This window comes from Centruroides vittatus, unplaced genomic scaffold, assembly GCF_030686945.1.
Source record: "Centruroides vittatus isolate TY-2023 unplaced genomic scaffold, ASM3068694v2 contig_1743, whole genome shotgun sequence".
Lineage (NCBI taxonomy): Eukaryota > Metazoa > Arthropoda > Arachnida > Scorpiones > Buthidae > Centruroides > Centruroides vittatus.
This window is the reverse complement of record NW_027121062.1, coordinates 51,555-73,065: the sequence shown is the minus strand read 5'-3', so window position 1 is coordinate 73,065 and position 21,511 is coordinate 51,555. Positions and strand designations below refer to the sequence as shown.

Sequence of the window (21,511 nt, the reverse complement as noted above, 5' to 3'; positions counted from 1 at the left end):
TGTATTAATATACTTTTAAAGAAAATTATAATTAAATGTAGCTTTGTAAAGAAACGTACATAAAAATAATATAAAATATTCTTTACTTTTTAAATTTTAAAACAATCCACTTAGTCAAATAGCTCGATACGAGTGGCTAATGGATGGAATCAGAGACGGTCCAGGTAGGTGTGCAGTGTGTGTCTGCCAAATCCCGAGGGTGCCGATACCAGTCAATGTTAAATGCCTCTTTTGTCGCATCACTAGTATATCTCAAAGGACGCGACAGGGTTGTTGTAGATTTTAATGTTTCTCACCATAGCTGTAAAAATCTAAATATCTTAAACTTAATACTAAGTAGATTGTCGGTCATTTGTTTTCTAACTAATTCGTTTTAGGACCAGTGTCCACGAAAATTTCCAAAATTTACAATTTTTTAGTCACTCTCATTGAACTGAAAAATTTCTGTCTTTATTATCTAATATTACGAATAAATCAGTCCCCACTGTACTGGGCTAGAGATTGGTTGGGTTAAGCTTTTGTTTAAGTAAAATTCGACTCTTTCAGCAGGGTTTTATTTATTTCCCCAATTCCCTAATCTCTTAATTATTTCCCTAATCTATTAATTCTTCTTAAGCAGAAATAAGTCGAAACCAGTTACTTTGTACTTGAATATCTGTAGTCTTGGGAAAACAGTGAAAAGACAAATTTTTATGACAACAGATACATAATCGTAAATTTAAGAAAAATAAATTCTAGAGCTTTTTTTGTATCTTGTATGTACGTCTCATTCATTAAATTTGGTTGTAAATGATGCTGCCAAAGTAACAGTTAAATTTTTTTAACATTATACAAGAATTGTACACTTTTTTCTGCATCCCCTTACAGTTGGGACATACTAAATCGTAATATCATCGGTTTAACATTGAAATCCGTAAGTAATATAAGATGGGAGAGCACAATAAATGCAAAATAAATATATCAAATATTTTAATGGATTTTTTAAAACTCCTGTCAACTGTACAGAACTATCATAAAAACATGCCAGTAAACTCCTATCGGTTGGGTTAAGTTATAAATCTAGTCTACTCATGATTCACATAATCGGGCGAGGGCGCGGCCAAATATCTAGCAGGTAGGCGGCTAACAGCCCAGAACCGGTCCGGGATATAAAATTGGAAGAGTTATACGTGTGTAGCTTCCACCAGCTAAACCGTGAGGTTGGTGCTCTGTAAAGCGCATGCGCCAATACCTATAATCTGGCTGCTTGGAAGCTGACCCGGTTTCGACATTCCTTCCGCCACTGATATTCGAATATACAATAGCAATCTTATCGTTTTTTTCACATGTAGTATAGAAATTTCTAATAAGACACATAATGCAATTATAATAAAATATTAATTTTAATTAATTCAAAGTACGTTAAAATATGAGAATTTATATTTTAGAAAATACGAGGGAAGGTCATTGGAAGGTGGAAGTGGCGTTTTCGCCGCTTCCAATGACGGCAGGCCACTGACACACACTAACAACCATACATACAAAAACTCCTAAATTTTCTTTGTTTCTTTTTGCATTTCTGGACATTTCGAGGGTCATCTGAGTCTAAAAATGTAAAAATCTTGGAGGGGGTCAGTTTTTTAACAATCGACATACTTTCTCTCTGTTATATAATAGCCAAAAAGACTAAAGTTAATATTATCAGTCTGTTATTGATAGTAGTATAAGCCAAACCCTCTCATACATATTAAGACTAACAGGGTAAAAAATAGCTTAAAAATTAGTGATGCAACGAATATTCGGTTACTATTCGGTATTCGGCCTAGTTTTCGCTATTCGGCCGAATACCGAATATCCAAAAACAGGAATAAGAAATAATAAAAACACAGTAAATTAATAATTTTGGTATTTAGATTTAATGTTATCGGGTTAGTGTTGTTTGTTTATATTTATTTATAACTTACAACCTGCACAAAATAAAAAATAAAATAATATTAGTCACATGTATTCACAATTTATAATTACAAAGATCAGCACCACCTATTCGTTCCAGAATCGTCGCACATTTGAGGGTCTGACACTGCCTATCCTTCTTTTTAAGCGCTCGTCTTTGCTCTTTCTTTCTCTTTCCTCTATCGCTCTAGTCCACGTACGCCTATGCATACATCATAACGTGCGCGCACGATACTTTCAATTCGTCACTTTTCCGTCGTAGATTTCCATTTTACAATTACGTGGCTCGTAGCCTGGTGATCACGGAGAAAAGAGATAGATAGGGCGTCGGTATAAGTCACAGTTATGATTTCACAGATTCGAGACGGCTTGGTAGTCCGAACGGCTCCAGGCTTTCGCCCGTGCATTCTAAGTGACTTTCATTACAAGCATTTAGCTTTCCGAAGTCTATGAGAACAATTATTTGGCATTGACGGCCGCGAATTTCGCGCCAATAAGTTGCTCGACTTGTTCGTTTATGTTATCAACTCAATTTAATATTTATTTTCACATTTTCACTTCTCGGTCCTTCTCTGTTCTTTTTCCGTTATTTACACGTGTAGTTCATTTCATTGTTATCCACATCTATATATATAACCCATTCAACAGGTGTCCGTCCCGTAACCGTTTGATAACCGACACTACAGGCGCCCCTATCGTGTGTCATATTTCAAACATTCAAATTAAATTAACAATTTTAATTATTATTTAAATTAACAATATAAATTATTATTATTCATTTGGCCAATACATTATTATTTGGTCAATATAACAATATAAATAATTCAGTATATTTGTAATAGGAATTTATTACTGTCACGGAATGCCTGTAATGTTCACTAGGGGGCGAATAACGAAAAACCGGATAGATTTGAACCGCTACGATAAAACGATAAGTGAAATAGTTAAGCTAATATTTTAATATAATAATAGAAACCTTTCATGGCACGAACGGACGGACGGACGGAAGGAAGGACGGACACCTGTTGAATGGGTTATATATATATAGAAGATAGATTAAGTGCATCAAACTTTTAAAAATTAAGCGCGCACAACTTTCATATATTAAGTGCATTAAACATGCCTCATAGAAATTTGTAATACTGCTAAAACGCCCACTAGGGGGCGTCCCGGGCTACTAGTTTGATATAATCACTTATAACATACTGCCACGACGTTCTTGTCTATCCGTTACAACTGTCAAGAATTAACGCGATTGGCGAAGCGTAGTGACAGCGGGCCAATAGAGAGCAGGGTCCTTGCCATAATGCGGTTTGCGCGCCAATTTTCATAGGTACGTTAATCGAGCCGAACAGTTTGGTCGAATATTCGGCTACTCGGCCACGCTCCTGGCCGAATATACTATTCGTTGCAACACTATTAAAAATACCTTTTTATCTAAAGATAACGTCTTTAACCACAGTCTGATTAAAATCAGGGAAATTTTAAAATTTTTGATGACATTAATAGAATAAGGCATTGTGGAGATCTGCCAAGGAAAGATGCTCGCAGGAAAGGCTTTCATAGGAAATTGCCCACCAATAAGTGTTACATATGTGAATAAAACCCCTAAGGCCAAGTGGATTAGAACAGTGATTCTCAAAGTGGGGGTCGCGACCCCCAAGGGGGTCGTGAAAAATATTTCGGGGGTCGCTGAAAAATTGATTCTAGATCAATTTTTTTCAAATATTTTATAAATTTACTATGGATTCATGTTTAGAAATAATAGAAATAAAAACTATATAAAATAATTTTTACTTAAATAAATTGCACATATAAATAAAAAGAATATAAATATTTAAATACGAGCCTAACCCCCTCCATCCGGGATGTTTTTCGACACAACTCATTCTTCGGGGTCCTTTGAAATTTTTAAGTGCAGAAGGGGGGTCGCGGTCCAAAAAGTTTGAGAAACACTGGATTAGAAGATAGATAATATCCATGTTACAGAATAATTAAAATGAAAATATAATAAATTATATTCCAGATAAACATTTTACGCCTTTAAAAATTTTATAATGAATACAACTTAGAAATTCCAAATTAATAAAAAAGGAATAAAAAAAAAAAAAACAATCCTTACAGAATATTCTTTATAAGAATTAAATTGATTTAATTATTTGATTTATTTTTCAAAAATATTTACCTTTTCCTTCCAAATATTTTATGCTTTTTAATGCTCGAGTGTGAAAAGTCCATAGGAAATAAAATACAATCGTTAGAACAATAGTAAATATCAGCAGATAAACATTAATGATTGCTTCAACAATAAATATTCCAAGTAGAAGAGCGATCATCTGAAATGTTTGTGTAAAAAATGCCAGATTACAAAAAATGTTTCCTTAAAATGTCTATCCATCTTAATTTCAAATAAATAAATAAATCAATGGCATTTTAGTTTGCATAGGATGCATTTTTCGTGCTATCTAAAAAGAACCAAAATCTATAAATTCAATTATAATAATTTCCTACATACGTTGTTAACTAAGGTGCTGTACTTTTTTGGGTACATTCTATATTCTGTAGCAGGGGTGTTAAGTGACTTTCTTTCTCACCCTGTATATTTGTATGTAAGTAAGGTAAAGGTTTCAATACCGTTCGTTGCATCCTCACCAAATTTGGCATGAATATTCTTTGATGCCTTTGAATAAATACTCTGGGGTTCTCCACCCCAACCAACCCTGAAATGCTCGCATAAAGCAGACTTCTTGTATGCAAGAATTTCATGTCAATATGAGGCTAATATAGCTTTATAACATTATTCTATACGTTGGCGTTCTATCAGTTTAAAGATAAAATAATCAATTACTCCACAAACAGCGATGTTTTATTCAAAATCAAACGTTTTCAGTGTATTTGATACACCATGTTCGGAACAATGCATTTAATTATCATACAGAACATAAAAACGTTAACCAGGACAAACTGAAATTGTCGTGCTCTCATCATTATCTCCGTGTTTTATCAGTATATTTATAACTAATATTTATATAAGAAAATTTGTTAATGACATTACAATTTTTACATTTATTTACTTTTTAAAAAATTCATAACTTACCCTTATTACATGCTGAAACAAGTATGATAACACTTCGTCGACACTCATCATATCCTTCGAAAACCGATTTATTATCTTTCCTGAAAGATTAAAATTTCAAATGTATCAGAATACGACAAAATAATTATTAAATAATATATAAAATTATATTAAATAGTAACAGATGAGCCCGGCGTTGCTCGGGCAGAAAGTAACAAGAGCGAAGATTATTAGATTATAGCCATTTTACCCGTTTTCATCGGGTGCAAGAATTAGGTGCCCTCTCTTCCGAGATTAATTAGAGAATTTTTAGATGGGTCTAAAAATATGTTCAATTTCCCGCAAAAACACAAAAACCCTCATCTAAAGTAGTACAGTAGAAGCTGAGTTCTTCGGGGTAATCCTTAACCTTGTTCCTCTCCCCCGCGGGGGGAAATTTCGAAAAATCCCTTTTTAGTATACATTCTCACGACGTAGGGGAGAGCGGGGCTACAAGTTCCGTTTTTTAATCAACCTTATATTTTGTTAAGGAAACATAATTCTAGCATAAGTATTAAGAGATTAAAATTTAGTAATACAGTAGAGCGTCGATAAGTGGAACCAATTGGGGTCCTTCCAGTTAATGATTTGTTCCAGTTTCCGACTTTGTACGAAAAAATACATTAACCTGTCCGATGTTCAAATTTTTCTCCGTTGCGTATCGCTTCCTGTTGAATTTTTCTCCGTTGCGTGTCGCTTCGTGTTGAATTTTTGTCGATTTTAAGCCTAACGAAAATTTTTATAATAATCATCGAGGCTATCCTATCGTTAAAAATTATTTCTGCATTTTGTACAAACAAAATAAATATATTAAAGAATATAAAAAACATGAAAATTATACTTTAGAAGTAAATTTAGTATCAAAAACATTCGATTCAGCACGACACAGTCCGACTGAAAATCGTTCCACTTTCCGGCCATTCCACTTATCGACGCTCTACTGTATATCTAACTTTGCTATAAATACAGTTTTCAGGGTTGATTTTTTGTAAGTTTTTTTATAATTAATAATACAATACCTAAAGTCGGAAAGTAACAACTTACCCCGGTTCGGGGCTAGTTGTTAACAGGGTGGGGCAAGTTGTTATAAGATCTATGGAAGGTGTAATATGTAAAAAAACAATAATTTATTTAACTAAGTATGTATTTAAAGACTAATCAATAATATCTTATCAATAATTAGTTGTTTTTTTAAATTTATTATAAAGAAAACATTTTTATGTTTCAACATTTATAACTTTTACTTAAAGAAAAGGGGAGAAAGGAACATCTTTTCCAAGTTCTTGTATAACACCAGAAGTTGCAGGCAAATTTACAACTCCTGATGACCCTGGCTGATCCAAGATTTGTCTTTCGTCAGTAAAGCTTACATTTAACAAATACTCTGCTAACTTGTTTTCCTGTTCTTTAATAAAGACCAATTTTACTTTTTTGTAGCCAATCGCAGCGTTTTCTACTCCAGATTTCAACTTCTTTACAAATCTATATAACGTCATATGACAAATATCTAATTCTCTGGCAACAGTTTATATTTTTATTTTTTACCATCTTTAATAACTGCATCTGCAGCTCTTTGCATCAACTCCTGAGATACAGAACCCCGTGTTGTTTTTCGAATATAAGTCTGCATACTGCAAAAGGAAAAAAACATTATTTTTACTGCATTACCGGTACAGATGAACTGGGGCAAGTTGTTTCAAGGTCACAACATGCCCCGAAAGAAGGGAACATCTAGCCCCGATAGCACATGGGTTCAAAACAGCAGCTACTAGATTAGGTTACGAGACATATACAGTTTTAGCGTAGTATATCAAGATACTCGATATATTTTTGAATAAAAATACCAAACAACTAATTGCTAACTATTTAAATTCGCCAGATATACCAAAAATATCAAACACGAAAATATTTATTTATGTGGATCAGCGACGTACAGGCTCTCTTTCCAATGTACCGGACGTCACTGGCCTGATTAAGATAGCTGCCGTCGGTGCGCAGAAACGTTCGATTTTATGAAATATTTACTAATTATATATATATTTTTTCCATGTGGAGCTATTTCAATCGGAACAACTTACCCCGGGAACTTTTAGCCCCGCTCTCCCCTACCGTAACTGGCGGGATGGCCGAGCAGTCAAGGTGGCAGCTGACCGCCCTGGGAGACCCGGAATCGATCCGAACGGGTCGAATAATCCCCAGGAATTTTTCGGGGGTGGTCCGTTCGGATATGTCGGGCCCCGTCCCTCAGCACCCGGTCGCCTCATTGTGGGCCTGGCCGAACCCATAATGGTCTTCTATAAGAGGCCCTCTTAGTGCCCACAGGGCGGAAAGAGTTACAAAAAAAAAAAAAAAAAAACTGTTTGGTCTCTGCGTTTATTATTATTATTAACCCACCTCGATTATATAAGTTATATAGATTCTTTTTCTGTTTTAAAATAATTCGTACAAAATTGTTTGTTTGATGGGTTAAGGCCTCGAAAGATGTGGGTTTTCTGCCAAGAAGAAAGACTATTATGGAAAATTGACCCCGATTATGTGTTACACACGCGAAAAAACGGAAAGATGACCCGTTTTTAGGTATTAGACACGTGAAAAAACCCGAGATTTCCTCGTGAGTTTCTGCAGCTTTAATTAGGCAACTGTTAAATTTACGTTGTTTGAGATTGGCACACGTTTATTCCTAATATAAAAATGATCACATCTCACCTATTGGATTCATATCCAAGAAAGTTATTGGAGTGCGGATAATGCAACGAAACATATTCCTGTGAAGATTAATAGATGCCGCCATGGACATTTCATAGAATAATGACACGGAAATAAAAGTCACGACTAACAATCCGAATATCAGTTCAACATAAACATAAACGTTAAATTCACGTTTACGAAGAAAATCTTCACCCCCGGTTTCATTGCCGTTGTTTATTGCTAGTGTAAAGTTTTCTATATTTTTTGTAAACGTTGCTTCATCTTTAACCCTGAAAATACAAAGAAATAATTACTTCTATAAGTTTGAAATAGTGTTTGTCAAATTATAAGATTTACATACAACACTAAACAATATATCCATAATACATTAATTCGTCACACTGAATTGTGTGATGTGCTTTAGAACATTGCTAACACTTTAAAACATGATGTTTTCCTTGTGTTAATGCTCTAAGTCAGTGTTTCTCAAACTTTTTGGACCGCGACCCCCTTCTGCACTTAAAAATTTCAAAGGACCCCCGAAGAATAAGTATGTGTCAAAAAACATCTCAGAGGGAGGGGGTTAGACTCGTATTTAAATATTTATATTATTTCTATTATTTATATATGCAATTTATTTAAGTAAAAATTATTTTATATATTTTTTATTTCTATTATTTCTAAACATAAATCCATAGTAAATTTATAAAATATTTGAAAAAATTGATCTGGCATCAATTTTTCAGCGACTCCCCAAATATTTTTCACAACCCTTGGGGGTCGCGACCCCCACTTTGAGAATCACTGCTCTAAGTGCATTGTAAATTTAAATTTATTCATTAAAATAATTGTTACTACTTTATAAGATATTAGGTACCATTTTAAGAGCCATATATCGCCACCATTCGTAAGAGCCTGAGACACAATCAAGAAAAACAATATCATAATTTTGAAGAAGAGATTAGCTCCAGCATCAATGTATGCTTTGTACACAGATATTCCCAACGATTTAAATGAGTTTTCTTCATTATCTTTTGTTACTATAACATTTTCTTCCTTCTATTTTAATAAAAGAAACAAATATATAAAATTTTATTATGTTTTAAAATGGAGTTACAATTTTTTTCGAATAATTTAGAGAAAAATAAACAATTAAAGTAATAAATTCCTCGACAGAGTTGAGTAAATTCATAGCAGTAGTCATATAATTAAGGATATAAGGCTTTCTAGGCGTATGATAATAACTGTGCATCTCTAATGTTAATAGCCTTTGTATTGTTAGCGGTAAATATCCAAAATTTCCGTATATTCCGGATATTTTGAAGATATACAAACGATAATAAAAAGTTCACAGAACACATTGCATGCTGTTAAACATGCAATTGTTTCAGTAGAACTACGACACTATTAGTTAATTATAGTATATATGAGCTTCTTGTATCAGTGATTGTTAATGAATAAATCTTAAACATTGTGTAGTAGAGATAACAGTGTCTTATCACACTACTACTCAGGACATCGAAATGGCACTTCTATCAACGGAATGTAACTTTATTACTGGTATGCATTTCGGTTCAAAAGACCTTCATCAGCCATACACGAATATATAATTATCTGTTGTAGATGTATACCAAGGACAATGCACATCAATTAGAATTTTTGTTATAAACAGACTTCTAATTTATTATAATCAGACAATGGTTTCAATATTTCGTAGTAAATTAGCTCAAGACTGTAGCAGTTTGTCCAATCTCTGTTATCTCTACTACTACACAGTGTTTGAGATATCATAGATAATTAATTGTAATTTGTATTATGTATAGTGTTTTATCTATTTGTATTATGTAGTTTAATAGTGCATTATCGAGTTCGTGATATTGAATACATAAAACGAATGTCTTCGATATAACTGATGCCTTTTTTTAAATAAATGAAATTTGTAAATTTTACAAGAGATAATTTTCAAAAATACGTGTAAATAAATACGAGTACACATTTTGACAACGTACCACGTGATTGGCCGTGTTTTCAATTTCAACGCTATGAAAAATATCTACATCCTTTGTATTAAGTAATTCTTCTTCAGCCATCTCTTTTTGAGTACATTTTTCATTCTTTGCCGAAATTCCCAAGTCGATTCCTGAGTTCATGATTTTGTTGTAGTCGCCCGACGCTGCACAGTTTCCCTAAAACGAGAATTAACAAGAAATATAAACTAATGTCAAAAATTTATTTTCATAAATTCTAAGATTGACGCGCAAATCTTGTGTTTGAACATACAATTTCATGGAAAGGAAAACAAAAAACTCAACTGTTCACGTCTTATATTACAGTTCATTTGATGGGGCATGATTAAGGTGGATACAAAAACAGAAACACTTGATAGCTATCCTTTTTCCTAACTGTACACGATCTGATATGTTGAAAGTGGCATATTCTCTCATCTTAGATATTATTTTAGGTCCATACTTCGGTCCAGTCTGGTATGATGAATTGATCACAAAAGGTTTAAGTTTCGTTGTGTCGTTCACATTTCTTTCAGAGTTTGTTAAAATGCACGTTTGGTTTGACGAAAACTTACGACGAGATTTAAATTGAAAATTGGCGAAAATAATTTTATTTGACTGAAGTAATATGCAAAATATTAAAATAAAGTGTAAATTTTAAGTTAATTTCCGATAAATTAACTCGTACAGACGACTGAAATGTTTTCGAATTGAATATGACATATGTACGACTGTACAAATTTTTTTGAAAGGAAGAAGTGTGTAGAAAAGGAATTGTGAAAAAATTAAATTTCAGTTCAATTGGACTTCATTTGAAATATTGAAAATAATGTAGATAAATATTCTTATAATTCTTATTGATTTATACAGAACATTGGACGAACTTCATTCCATATTTTTAGATATTAAAAGAACAAAAACTATAGCTGTACTAAAACTAAAAATACTGTATACACTCATTAAAAAGTTATGCACATCCATAGAATTGGTCCGAATACTGCAAAACTCGTCATAGATCTCTGAATGATTACATTTATTCTGCTATTGAACATGCAAGGTGATGTAATCAGAGTGCGTTGAGAGGGTTACCCAAGTATCCTAAAAAAGTTACAGAACCTTATCACTTCTCATAAGATTTGCAGGCAATTAGCAGTTTCAGGTTAGCATCCCAGCTATGTTTGCAGCGATGGAATACCAAATGTCTTCTTTAGAGACAAATCCTGGTTCTGTTTGAAAACCGGGATTCGTCGCTAAATAAAACATTTGCTACTCCACCACTGCAAACATAGCTGGGATGCTAATCTGAAACTGCTAATCGCCTGCAAATCTTATGAGAAGTGATAAGGTTCTGTACCTTTTTTAGGATACTTGGGTAACCCTCTCAGCGTTGTACTTTGAGTCCATCGTAAGCAAAGCGAGTTTTATCTGATATCCACTCCTCATTCACCTCTTCATCGAGTCTTGGCAATATTCGCATAATCTCAGGGCCGCGATAGTCGACCCTGATCGCGCTTCCCACAGCATCGAGCACATCTATAGTTTCGCAATGTAATAGTTCCCATGGGCGCGCTTTAAACGAGTAAGGCTCTGAAGTTAAAGCTCCTACGGGACAGAGATCTATGATATTTCCAGACAATTCAGAACTAATATGCTTTTTTATGTAAGTACTGATCTCTACATTTTCTCCCCTTCCAATTCCTCCAAGTTCATTTGTGCCTGCAACGTCGAACAAAAACCTAACGCACCGAGTACAATCAATGCATCTATTTATCGCAGTTTCAATCAGCGGTCCAAAATGTATTTTTTTTTTTTGATACAGCCTTTTTATATTCATCAAGCCTGCTTGTTCCTTTTCCATAGGCCATTGTTATATCTTGCAAATCACATTCACCACCTTAATCGCAGATTGGACAACCAAGCGGATGGTTAATTAGCAAAAATTCGAGCACTCCTTCACGTGCCTTTTTGACTTTTAGGGTATCAGTATAGATAACCATACCTTCTGCAACTGGCATTGCACAAGAAACTACTGGTTTTGGAGGGCCGCCTTTCACTTCAACCAAGCACATTCTGCAGTTACTGGCAATTGCTAAACGCTCATGATAACAAAAGCGTGGGATTTCAATATTCACGACTTCACAGGCTTAGATTATAGTCAGCCCAGGCTCTACTTCACATTCCTTAGAGTTAATGGTAACCTTAACCACAACAACTATACAGCTTCCCACTTTATAGGATTACCACTTTCGTCTTGAACGAGGCTACCATCTCCGTATTCAGCGTACATATAATTCATACGTGAGTCGCGGTCTATATATCTAACTGGTTTTACCGATTTATCCTTATACGTTTTTTGTTCAGCATCCTTACGTTGAGTAGGATTATTTTTACTAGCTGTTCAAGCGATTCAACCCTATCTTTAATTCTGCGCGGCACACTGCCACAGTTGCTAGTGTGCTGATTTGGGCAGCCATCTCGTATGATACTTGGTCATCTTTAGCAGTGATGGAAGGAACATTAATGGCATTGTGGTACATTCAGGAAATCCTGTTCCCTCGTGTTGTTTTTCATGGTAGAGCTGAAAATCCAGCAAGACAATGATAAGCCGCATACGGTTAGGATTTACTGGAAACGTCTCCGTTACGTTGCCATATTTCTTCGGCCTGGTCCTCTTCAGATTTGTGGCCCATTGAAAGTTTGTGGAACGCAAGCTTCTGACATTTACGAGTGTAAATAACCTTGACTCGAGAAATGTTCTTATGTTGGTTGGCAGAAAAGCATACCTCCACACTCAAATTATGCTCTATTTACAGTTTATTTACAAATCCAGAATGTAGATTACACAAGTTAGAAATATAGTATATGCAGGATGATGACACGTGGTACATTAAACAACAGGTTGTCCTCTTCCGGGATTACTAAATTCTGGAGAGGCCTAGACGCCTGATGGAGTCGGATCAACTGCGTGGTCCGTCTCGTCTCTACACTACCCATCCCAGAGGATTCTCTAAGAAGAGAGACAGTCTCTCTAAGCTCTGTGGGTTGTCCAAGTGTTAGAGGGTCCCACGTGCAGTTTCTTGTCCTGCTCTCTTCGTCGTTCCGTTATGTAAGGACTTATTTGACAGAAAATTCCGACTAATCACAATCTTTCCTTTCATCCGAAGCTTTCCAAGACGTTGGCGGTCCTCTGCCGAGTCAAGCTCACAATCGCGTTTGCTTTTGTTTACATTTTCTTATGTTTTTTCTCTAATAGTTTGACATATGGCAATCGGTCTTTCGCCCGATTACCCGCGAGGCCAATAAACAGAGCGACGCTCCTTTTGTTTTCCCTCCTGTTTACAAATAAACAACGCAGGTGGGGGTAATTTACAAGGCCGTGTGACTTTTGACCTTATTCTGTTAAGACACAACCTTTACACTTATAAAATAATTTCCCTTTACTGTCTGTTATTCACATTAGTTTTAAGAATAATTGCTGAATAGCCGTTTACGGAGAAGGATATTTAATGCTTTCAGTTTATTAGAGAACACGACAGTGTTATTCTTTCAATTGTAAATTTCACACGTTGCAAAAGATTTAAGGTGCATTAGTTTTGTCCGAATAGTGCATACCATTACGTCAATTTGACGTAAAAGCATACACTATTTACACAAAACACAAGCTTGACAATATTAATTTTCTGCTTTACTTTACAGTATCAGAGAAGAGAAAGTATGAGAAAAGTAATTCAATATTTTTTCTAATATTAATATTTTATCTTAAATTAAAAATAGTATTTTTAATTTTCAATTTTGTTAAGTGTAAATAACAAATATAAACATTTGAGAACGAACATATTCCAAGGAATTTAAACGAGATATTTACTCACCTGTTTTAATACTAAAATTTTGGTTGCGTATTGTAAGAAATGAATTTGGTGCGTAACAAGAATACATATTTTATTCGATAAATATTTCATTATACACCTGTTAAATAATTAGACGTAGATAAATTCTCATATATATAAAAAATATTTACTAAAAGTTTAATTTACTTTTCGAATATGTGTGTTGCTACTGGAGTGTCAACAGCACTTAACGGATCGTCTAGAATGAATATGTCGGCATCCCGATACAATGCCCTAAAATCGAATAAAAATTTACATGAAAATTTAAAAATACGAGTATTTAAGTTTTTAAAAATAATAGATACAAGCTGTCTGGACCAATATTTTAACTTACCTAGCTAAATTAATTCGAGCTTTTTGGCCACCACTCATTGTGGTCCCTCTTTCTCCTACGCGTGTGAGATCTCCTTTAGGAAATAAACTAATATCCTAAAATAAATTAAATTATCAAAATGTTATCTTCATGCGAAAAGTGAAATTTCAGGTTAATTGCATACAACTCTCAAAACTTTGAAATTATTTTAAATTATCAAACCCTATTAGAAAAGAGAAAGATTTCAGGCATGCAAAGAAAAAGTTGAAGACATGTTTAACAGATGTCGAAAAATTGCGAGAAATTAACTGAAGCATGAATACTATTTCTGAAATATGCTATTGTTTAAGTTCTATAAGCAAAAAATTTAAAATTTAATGGTAAGCGTTTGAAAATTTCGAACTGTTAGCCCAATACATTAGTGTTTCGTGAACAATCCACAAGTGTTCTGCGAATAGTGTTCGTGGACCATCTGCAAATATTATGCAAAAATGCCTAGAACGTGCTTTGTTGTCACTCTTTCTGTTCTATAGGCACAAGAAAACCCACATTTTTATTTTATCGAGCCAAATACATATTCGGCAAGGATACAATGGAGCAGGTGATATATCCATAATGGACCACCCACAAAAATTTCTAGACATTTTCCATTCGTTTCAGGATTTACCCGAGCGATAGCCTAACACTTTAGCCGTTCGGCCATCAGGCCGTAGAAAAGTTGCCACCTGTCGGCCACTCTTCAAATCATGAGTATCACGGTTGTCAACTTACAAGACAACCATGAGATATGTTTATTTTTTCAGGTTATCCGTTCAAATTCTAAAAAATAAACAGACTTTGACTAACCAGCTTAACAAATTTTGCCCTGAAGACAATCCCATGACCGACAACGACTGGCAGCGTAAAATCCGCGCTGGAAAAGATAATCTAGTGGACAGCGAGAACATTCTGCTTTTCACTCAAGAGGAGATACGTATGGCATTTTATACACTAGAAAAACGCAAGGCCCCTGGTATGGATGGGATTAACGCAGAGATTGCGACCAATCTGTAGGAAATTATTCCAATGCACCTCACCGATCTTTATAATAACTGCCTTAGTCATGCCATATTCCCAAAAGCCTGGAAAAAGGCCAGAGTAGTTCCCGTGCCCAAACCGGGTCCTAACAAAGATGTCAGACCCATTTCCCTGCTCCCTATATTAGGGAAAATATTAGAGAAACTAATTAAAACTAGATTGGAATAACATGTGGAACACTACCGTCAACTAAACGACAATCAGTTCGGCTTCTGTCACCAAAAGTCAGAGGAGGAAGCCATAAACCACACAGTTAACAACATAAATAGCCTCCTGCAAGTCAATAAATACGTCCTGGGGGTCAGCCTTGACATCTCCAAGGCATTTGACAGTGCCTGGTGGCCCTTAGTGACATTTCAGCTGCGTAATATCAGGTGCCCACGCAACTTACTGATCCTGCTTCAGGATTATTTTCGGGACCGGATAGCCGTCCTGCAATACGGGCAACACGAGGTGCAAAAACAGATAACTAGAGGCTGCCCGCAAGGGTCCGTGTGCGGGCCCTTGCTCTGGAATATTACCTTCAACGCCTTCTTGGGTGAACATTTTGGGCAAAAATCTTGTACCGCTTATGCGGACGATGTCTTTCTGTTGGTGGGCGGCAGATCGAGAGCAGGAAGAGGAAACCACTTCCTCAAACTAGTTAGCACCTGGGGTACCAACCATAAACTAGACTTCAACCCGGCCAAAACAAAGGCAATTATTTTCAACAAACCGAGGGGAGGCAATCTCTACCTCAGGCCCCCCGTCCTGAGGATGAATGGCAACTCCATTAAGGTGGAGAAACACCTCAGGTACTTAGGCATCACTCTGGATTTCAAACTTTCTTGGGCTCCGCATATTGAGCATATCTCTAGCCGCACGGGCCTTATTTTCCAGGCGTTTGCTCAGGTGGCCAGGAGAGACTGGGGCCTCTCTCTTGAGGCCCTCTCGACTATATATGACGGTATCTTTATCCCAATCGCTACCTATGGGTGTGGCACATGGGGTAGCGCCGTCTCAAAGGTTCACATCAGAAGAAAACTGGTTTCCGCACAGAGGCGAGCTCTTCTGTCATTAACTAAGGCCTATCGCACCACTAGTAATGTTAGCCTACAAGCGATCGCACGGAAATTACCCATAGACATTGAGATCTCTATGAAAACGAAGATGCAACAAGCCAAATGGGGAACGAATATTCAGATAGGCGACATCACAATTGAATCTGTGGATATTGAAAGGCCTCACTCATTCGGTGATACCATTACCCCCACTTACAACTTCTCAAGTAGCTGGAGTAACCTTAACAATGCCAGTATCCAAATATACACCGATGGCTCGGGTATTGACGGTGGTGTAGGTTGCGCTTATGTTGTTTATGACAACAGTGAGGAAATTCACAACCAAAAATTCAGACTACATCCGCAATGCAATGTATTCCAAGCGGAGCTTCTGGCAATCAGCAAGGCCACGAACTGGATTAACAACACCTACTCGAATTTCAAGATCGACATCTACACTGACTCGTTATCTGCCCTTAACATGATCTACAGCATCAAGCTCCATCCACTTGCAGTGGAGATACGGAACAACATCAGCGTATCCAATAATAACATTCAAATATTCTGGGTCAGATCACATCAGGGTATGGAGGGGAATGAGCGGGCGGACGCCCTTGCAAAAGAAGCTGCCCTCGACCCAAACATCTCTTACGACTACGGCAAAATCAGCCAAGGGACTCTTAAACGGCTTCTGCGGGAGGAGGCCATAGATGCATGGCAGTCTCACTGGAACGAACTTGGGCACCACATCATTAAGCAATTCATTCCTGACCTCCGGCAACACAACAAAATAAAGTGGTTTACCCCTGACAACTATACTACTCAGTTTTTGAGTAACCACGGGAAATTTGCTCACTACTTGGCGAGGTTTGTCAATAGAAAGTCTGACGAGTGCCCCACCTGTGGGGTTAGAGACGGAGCTAACCATTACCTATACGACTGTACTATAACTGCCAAAGAGAGAACTGAAATGAGTCTTCTCCTGAATGAAATTAACATAGACTGATCCTGCGACCTTACCGACATTTGGAAAAGTCAAGAGATCTTTCACGCCTTCAAAAGGCTCGCAAAAAAGACGATTCTTACTAACAATCAGCTGCTCCAAGATGGGGCAGTTGGGGGACCAAATAGCTCCTGAGGGGCTGCGTTTTCGGGTTTTCCTCTCCCCTGCTGGGCGGCAATGCCGCCCTTCTCTTTAGGTACAGGGGATGTCATCTTGTTCTTTCTCCACGCGATACAAGCTGTAACGCGGTGATTCGTGAAACTGTTTTATTTTATTGTTTTATCCACTCTATATTTTCATCTTGTCTCTACAATGTAGCATTCTGTAGCGCCAATTATATTGTTTTCTACGCCCTGGTTGTGCCACTGGCAGGTACAGGGCATGTAAAATAAATCTTTACGTCAATAAACCAACAATACTACTACTATACTCTAAAAAATAAACATAATAAAAGTAATTTTTTTTCAATCTACAAATATTTTATATTTATTAACAGTAGACAAAATGCAAAAAATTAAATGTTTCAAACGTTTAAGGTTTTCACGTGACTAGCGAAGTTGAGGCCGAAGTTTTAAACGCGAAAACGTGTACGTCGGACGTTCAGCGCCGCTTTCCTAAGCCTAGAAGTTTGACAATAGCGTTTGGAAAGTCAGTCTCCAAACGCTCAATAGCGTTTGGAGACTGACTTTCCAAACGCTATTGAGCTAAAGAGTCAGTTGTATTTATAAAACGAATCTGTCTGGACCCATCCTTTCCCATTGTGGGTCTGGCTGCACCCATGATGAACTTGAGAAAGAAGGCATAAGTGTTTTATATTATGAAAACTCAAAAGAACTAGCAGATTCACTTTTTGACCTGTTCTTAGTGATGGATCTATGCGATGGATGAGCAATAGTATCAAAGTTTCAAACGAATTATTACTAAAAAAATTATAACAAGTCTTACCTTTTCGAGTGCTGTTATATATAAAACTTCATTATATTTATCTTCTCGATATTCGTCACCAAACAGTATATTTTCCCTGATAGTTCCGTTGAATAACCAGGCTTCTTGGGAGGCATAAGCGATTTTTCCATTTACTACTACTTCTCCAGAACAAATAGGAATTTCTCCCAAGATTGCCATCAACAAAGAAGTCTGTTAAAATATAGTATTGAAATAATAATTTATTATATGATAAACAACCTCTAGAATAGGCATCTTATTCAAATAATACTCAGTAGAACAAGTCATTAGTCAGTAAAGTGACTAGTGACTTGTTCTATAATGTAATCTTGTTATAATGTCTTAATTCACTTTATAAACAAATTATAAATTACATTTTATTCTAAAATATTTCGAAAATTTATAAGAATATTTTAAATATGATTTTAGTGTCATGTTTTATAATTTGTAGATTGAGGAAACTTTATTAGATAAAAAAAACTACAGACTCACAAATGAGATGAAGAAGAATCTATTCATCTGAGTAATGCATTAAAAGAATTCCATTAAAAATAGCCCACAGTACATTGCATGACGAAAAATATCTGTTGTTTGAAAGTCACCATTGGCAAAAATAAATAAATAAACACTAATCTTCACTTACAGAGACGACCTTTTATTTGAGGCTAGCCTCTGTAAAAAATGCTATTGGCTAAAAAGATCTTCTGGAGACGATACCATAAACTAAAATAAATAGTTCATTAAAACATTGCCAACGGATAATTTGTATTTTTTAGTTTGTGAATGGTGACTGTAAAACAACGAATTGTGAAGACAATTTGTATTCTTCAATATATTTTTCTACTATTAAAAAAGCTATCAAGAATCAGTTTAAGGTCTTCAGAGCGAAGGAGTTCGAAGCACCAAACTTGACCTATAAATGAGATTTGAATTTTCGACAATGCTCTCATGGCTCGGACCGCGGAAGTAAAAACTTTATTACATGCAATTATTTGAGAGGACCGTAAACAGTTATAGTAAACTGATATAAATCAAGTTTTTTTAAACACTTATGGACTGTGGAATACACTTTAAAATTTGTTTACTTTAGAAACTCTTATTTAAATGTGAAAATTAGGCTATCAAATGCCGAACTTCTTAAAGATTGATATCTATAGAATATTGAAAATGAAATCACTCTTCTTTGCATCACACGTTTTATACAATACTTAAGTTTATAATTTAAAATTTTGGAAATTATATAAATCAACTTCAAATATGAATGAAACCTGGCTACGATATGCTGAAATTCACAAAATTGCCTAGAATGGTTTTAAATTCACCAATACTAAGGAGACTACCACAGAATTCCCAAGAATTCCCAAGCCTTAATGGAAATCTTCTTCAAAGATGATAATGCATAAAGAACTGTAACAGAATCATCATTTTATAATACTTTAAATTAATAAATAGCTACAAAAGACAATGAGCCTTAAAACTGATTTCTTTATTACTAAATATAATTTAAGAGTCTATCATAAATATACAGAGAATATTGTCTGATTGTAATGCATCGTGAAACATCAAACATTACTTAAATAAATTTATGCAAAAAAATTAAATATTCTAATGGTTTCACTACATTTTCTTTCCGCTAATAATAAATTTATATTTATAATACAGTAATTTTAGAGTAATTTAATTTTCTGTCCTGTTTCAAGAACAGACTATGTAATTAAAACAGCAGAAATACTATTGCCCACAGATTATAATGTATTGAACGATAGTGTCAAGGTTATTAATTATTAAAATTATTCCTCACATGGATTAGTAACTATTAGATGTATATTAGGCCCCAATTAAGTATATACAAACTTCTGGCGCAAACAGAAAGTTACGTTATTTTAATTCAGATGTCTTTCTCCACTACTAATCTGAGGTGGCGAGCATATATTTTAAATTAAGTAAATTAAAAATATGATTAAAAATTGCAGCCGGCATTGCGACCGTGTTACAATAAATAATTGCTCGTTCAGTCAGATTCTTTTTTGGGGATAATCAACAGAGACGAAAATACAATTGCTAAAGCCAATTGTCACCTGAAAATTTTCATTCGTGAGAATTGGCTTAAAATATAATAGAAAAAATCGTACCTTTCCCGATCCAATAGAACCAACAACAACTAACAGTTCTCCAACCTGTACATCAAGTGATATTGCTTTCAAAGTTGTATTGTTCTCCTTAAAAATAAAAAAAATACTATTTATTATACTTTAAATATTCTTTAACAGATGCAAGATTTAAAGTTTATCAAGTTATTATCCCGATATACATACATGATACTTTTGTATTTACCAGTATAATTTCTAACAAACATCTGGAATTCCACACCATTTTTTCTAATTAGTAACCGAACTGAATACAATAATTATTGATAAACAACACGCGATTTCAGGTCGTGGTTTGTCTCTGCAAATAGTCTTGCTACGTCCGACATTTGTATGTGTCTAACTCCTACAAAGGAGTCAATTTTCCATGGAAAATCTTTCTGGAGGCAATTCTACATGGCAGTCGCCTAACGATAGCTTCGTCTGATTCCATCAATCCAACCTAATCCAATCAAACTACTTTTAACTCTTGAATAAATAAAATAAAATGCCGTTGATACAAAGAATAACGAGTTGCATAACTTTTTCGGCAACATTTGGTGGCGCCATCTGTTACGATATTTTATTGAAAAGCACTTTTTATATGTTTAATTATGATAAAATTGCAAAAAAATTAATTTCGAGGCATTGTAAAAAAAATTATAAAAATCCAGGACGTAATCTATATATATAAAAACGAATGTACGTCTGTGTGTGTGTGTGTGTGTGTGTGTGTGTGTGTGTTTGTCCTTCATGCATTACCACACCATTTATCCAATTGCCATGAAACTTTGGGAAGTTGTTTAATACATTCCCGCGAAGGTTTGTGGCATATGTGAAGATCACCATTTCCCCCCTTTCAAAAATATATTTATATATGGATTAAGGCTTTTATGTCCAACAGATGGCGCTAACTTCAGACGACCTAAGTTTGCTTTTCTGTGAGGCATTATGCTTTTCTGTGAGAATGGACCTAAGCAGATCATTTTCTACCTATCTATATAAATAAAATACAACGTTTGTTTGTTCCTACCGATTCCTTTGAAATTTTGACACAACGTTGCATTCGAATATGCACGTGTTTTTATATAATATACATGTCGAAATTCTCCCTACGGAAGGGGAGATGGACGGGATTAAGGCTTACCGTGAAGAACTCGGCTTCTATTTATACTATTTTACATGCGGTTTTTTTGCGTTTTTAATTGCGTTTTAATAGGTGACGTCAACAGAATATACACTAAAAAGGGATTTTTCGATATTCCCCAGCGGGGAAAGGGACAGGATTAAGGCTTACTGTGAAGAACTCGGCTTCTATTTATACTATTTTACATGCGGTTTTTTTGCGTTTTTAATTGCGTTTTAATAGGTGACGTCAA

The 21,511-nt window shown here is 35.2% G+C and overlaps 2 protein-coding genes across 2 annotated transcripts in view; both read right to left on the bottom strand.

Annotated features, from left to right (window-relative positions):
- Positions 1 to 21,511, bottom strand: part of LOC136969140 (ATP-binding cassette sub-family C member 4-like) — a 60,930-nt gene that overhangs the window by 7,271 nt on the left and 32,148 nt on the right. Inside the window, exons 10-19 of the mRNA XM_067263232.1 lie at positions 20,139 to 20,225; positions 18,007 to 18,198; positions 13,963 to 14,057; positions 13,776 to 13,862; positions 13,611 to 13,707; positions 9,745 to 9,921; positions 8,613 to 8,794; positions 7,754 to 8,025; positions 5,030 to 5,109; positions 4,118 to 4,268 (exon numbers count right to left, since the gene is read on the bottom strand). Of these exons, the coding sequence (XP_067119333.1) occupies positions 4,118 to 4,268; positions 5,030 to 5,109; positions 7,754 to 8,025; positions 8,613 to 8,794; positions 9,745 to 9,921; positions 13,611 to 13,707; positions 13,776 to 13,862; positions 13,963 to 14,057; positions 18,007 to 18,198; positions 20,139 to 20,225 (1,420 nt within the window). The remainder of the gene's footprint in view (positions 1 to 4,117; positions 4,269 to 5,029; positions 5,110 to 7,753; positions 8,026 to 8,612; positions 8,795 to 9,744; positions 9,922 to 13,610; positions 13,708 to 13,775; positions 13,863 to 13,962; positions 14,058 to 18,006; positions 18,199 to 20,138; positions 20,226 to 21,511) is intronic.
- On the bottom strand, positions 11,123 to 11,906 carry LOC136969141 (NADH-ubiquinone oxidoreductase 75 kDa subunit-like). The gene is given in 2 exon segments (XM_067263233.1): positions 11,123 to 11,545; positions 11,547 to 11,906. Coding segments are annotated over 2 exon segments (687 nt in total). The 5' UTR covers positions 11,811 to 11,906.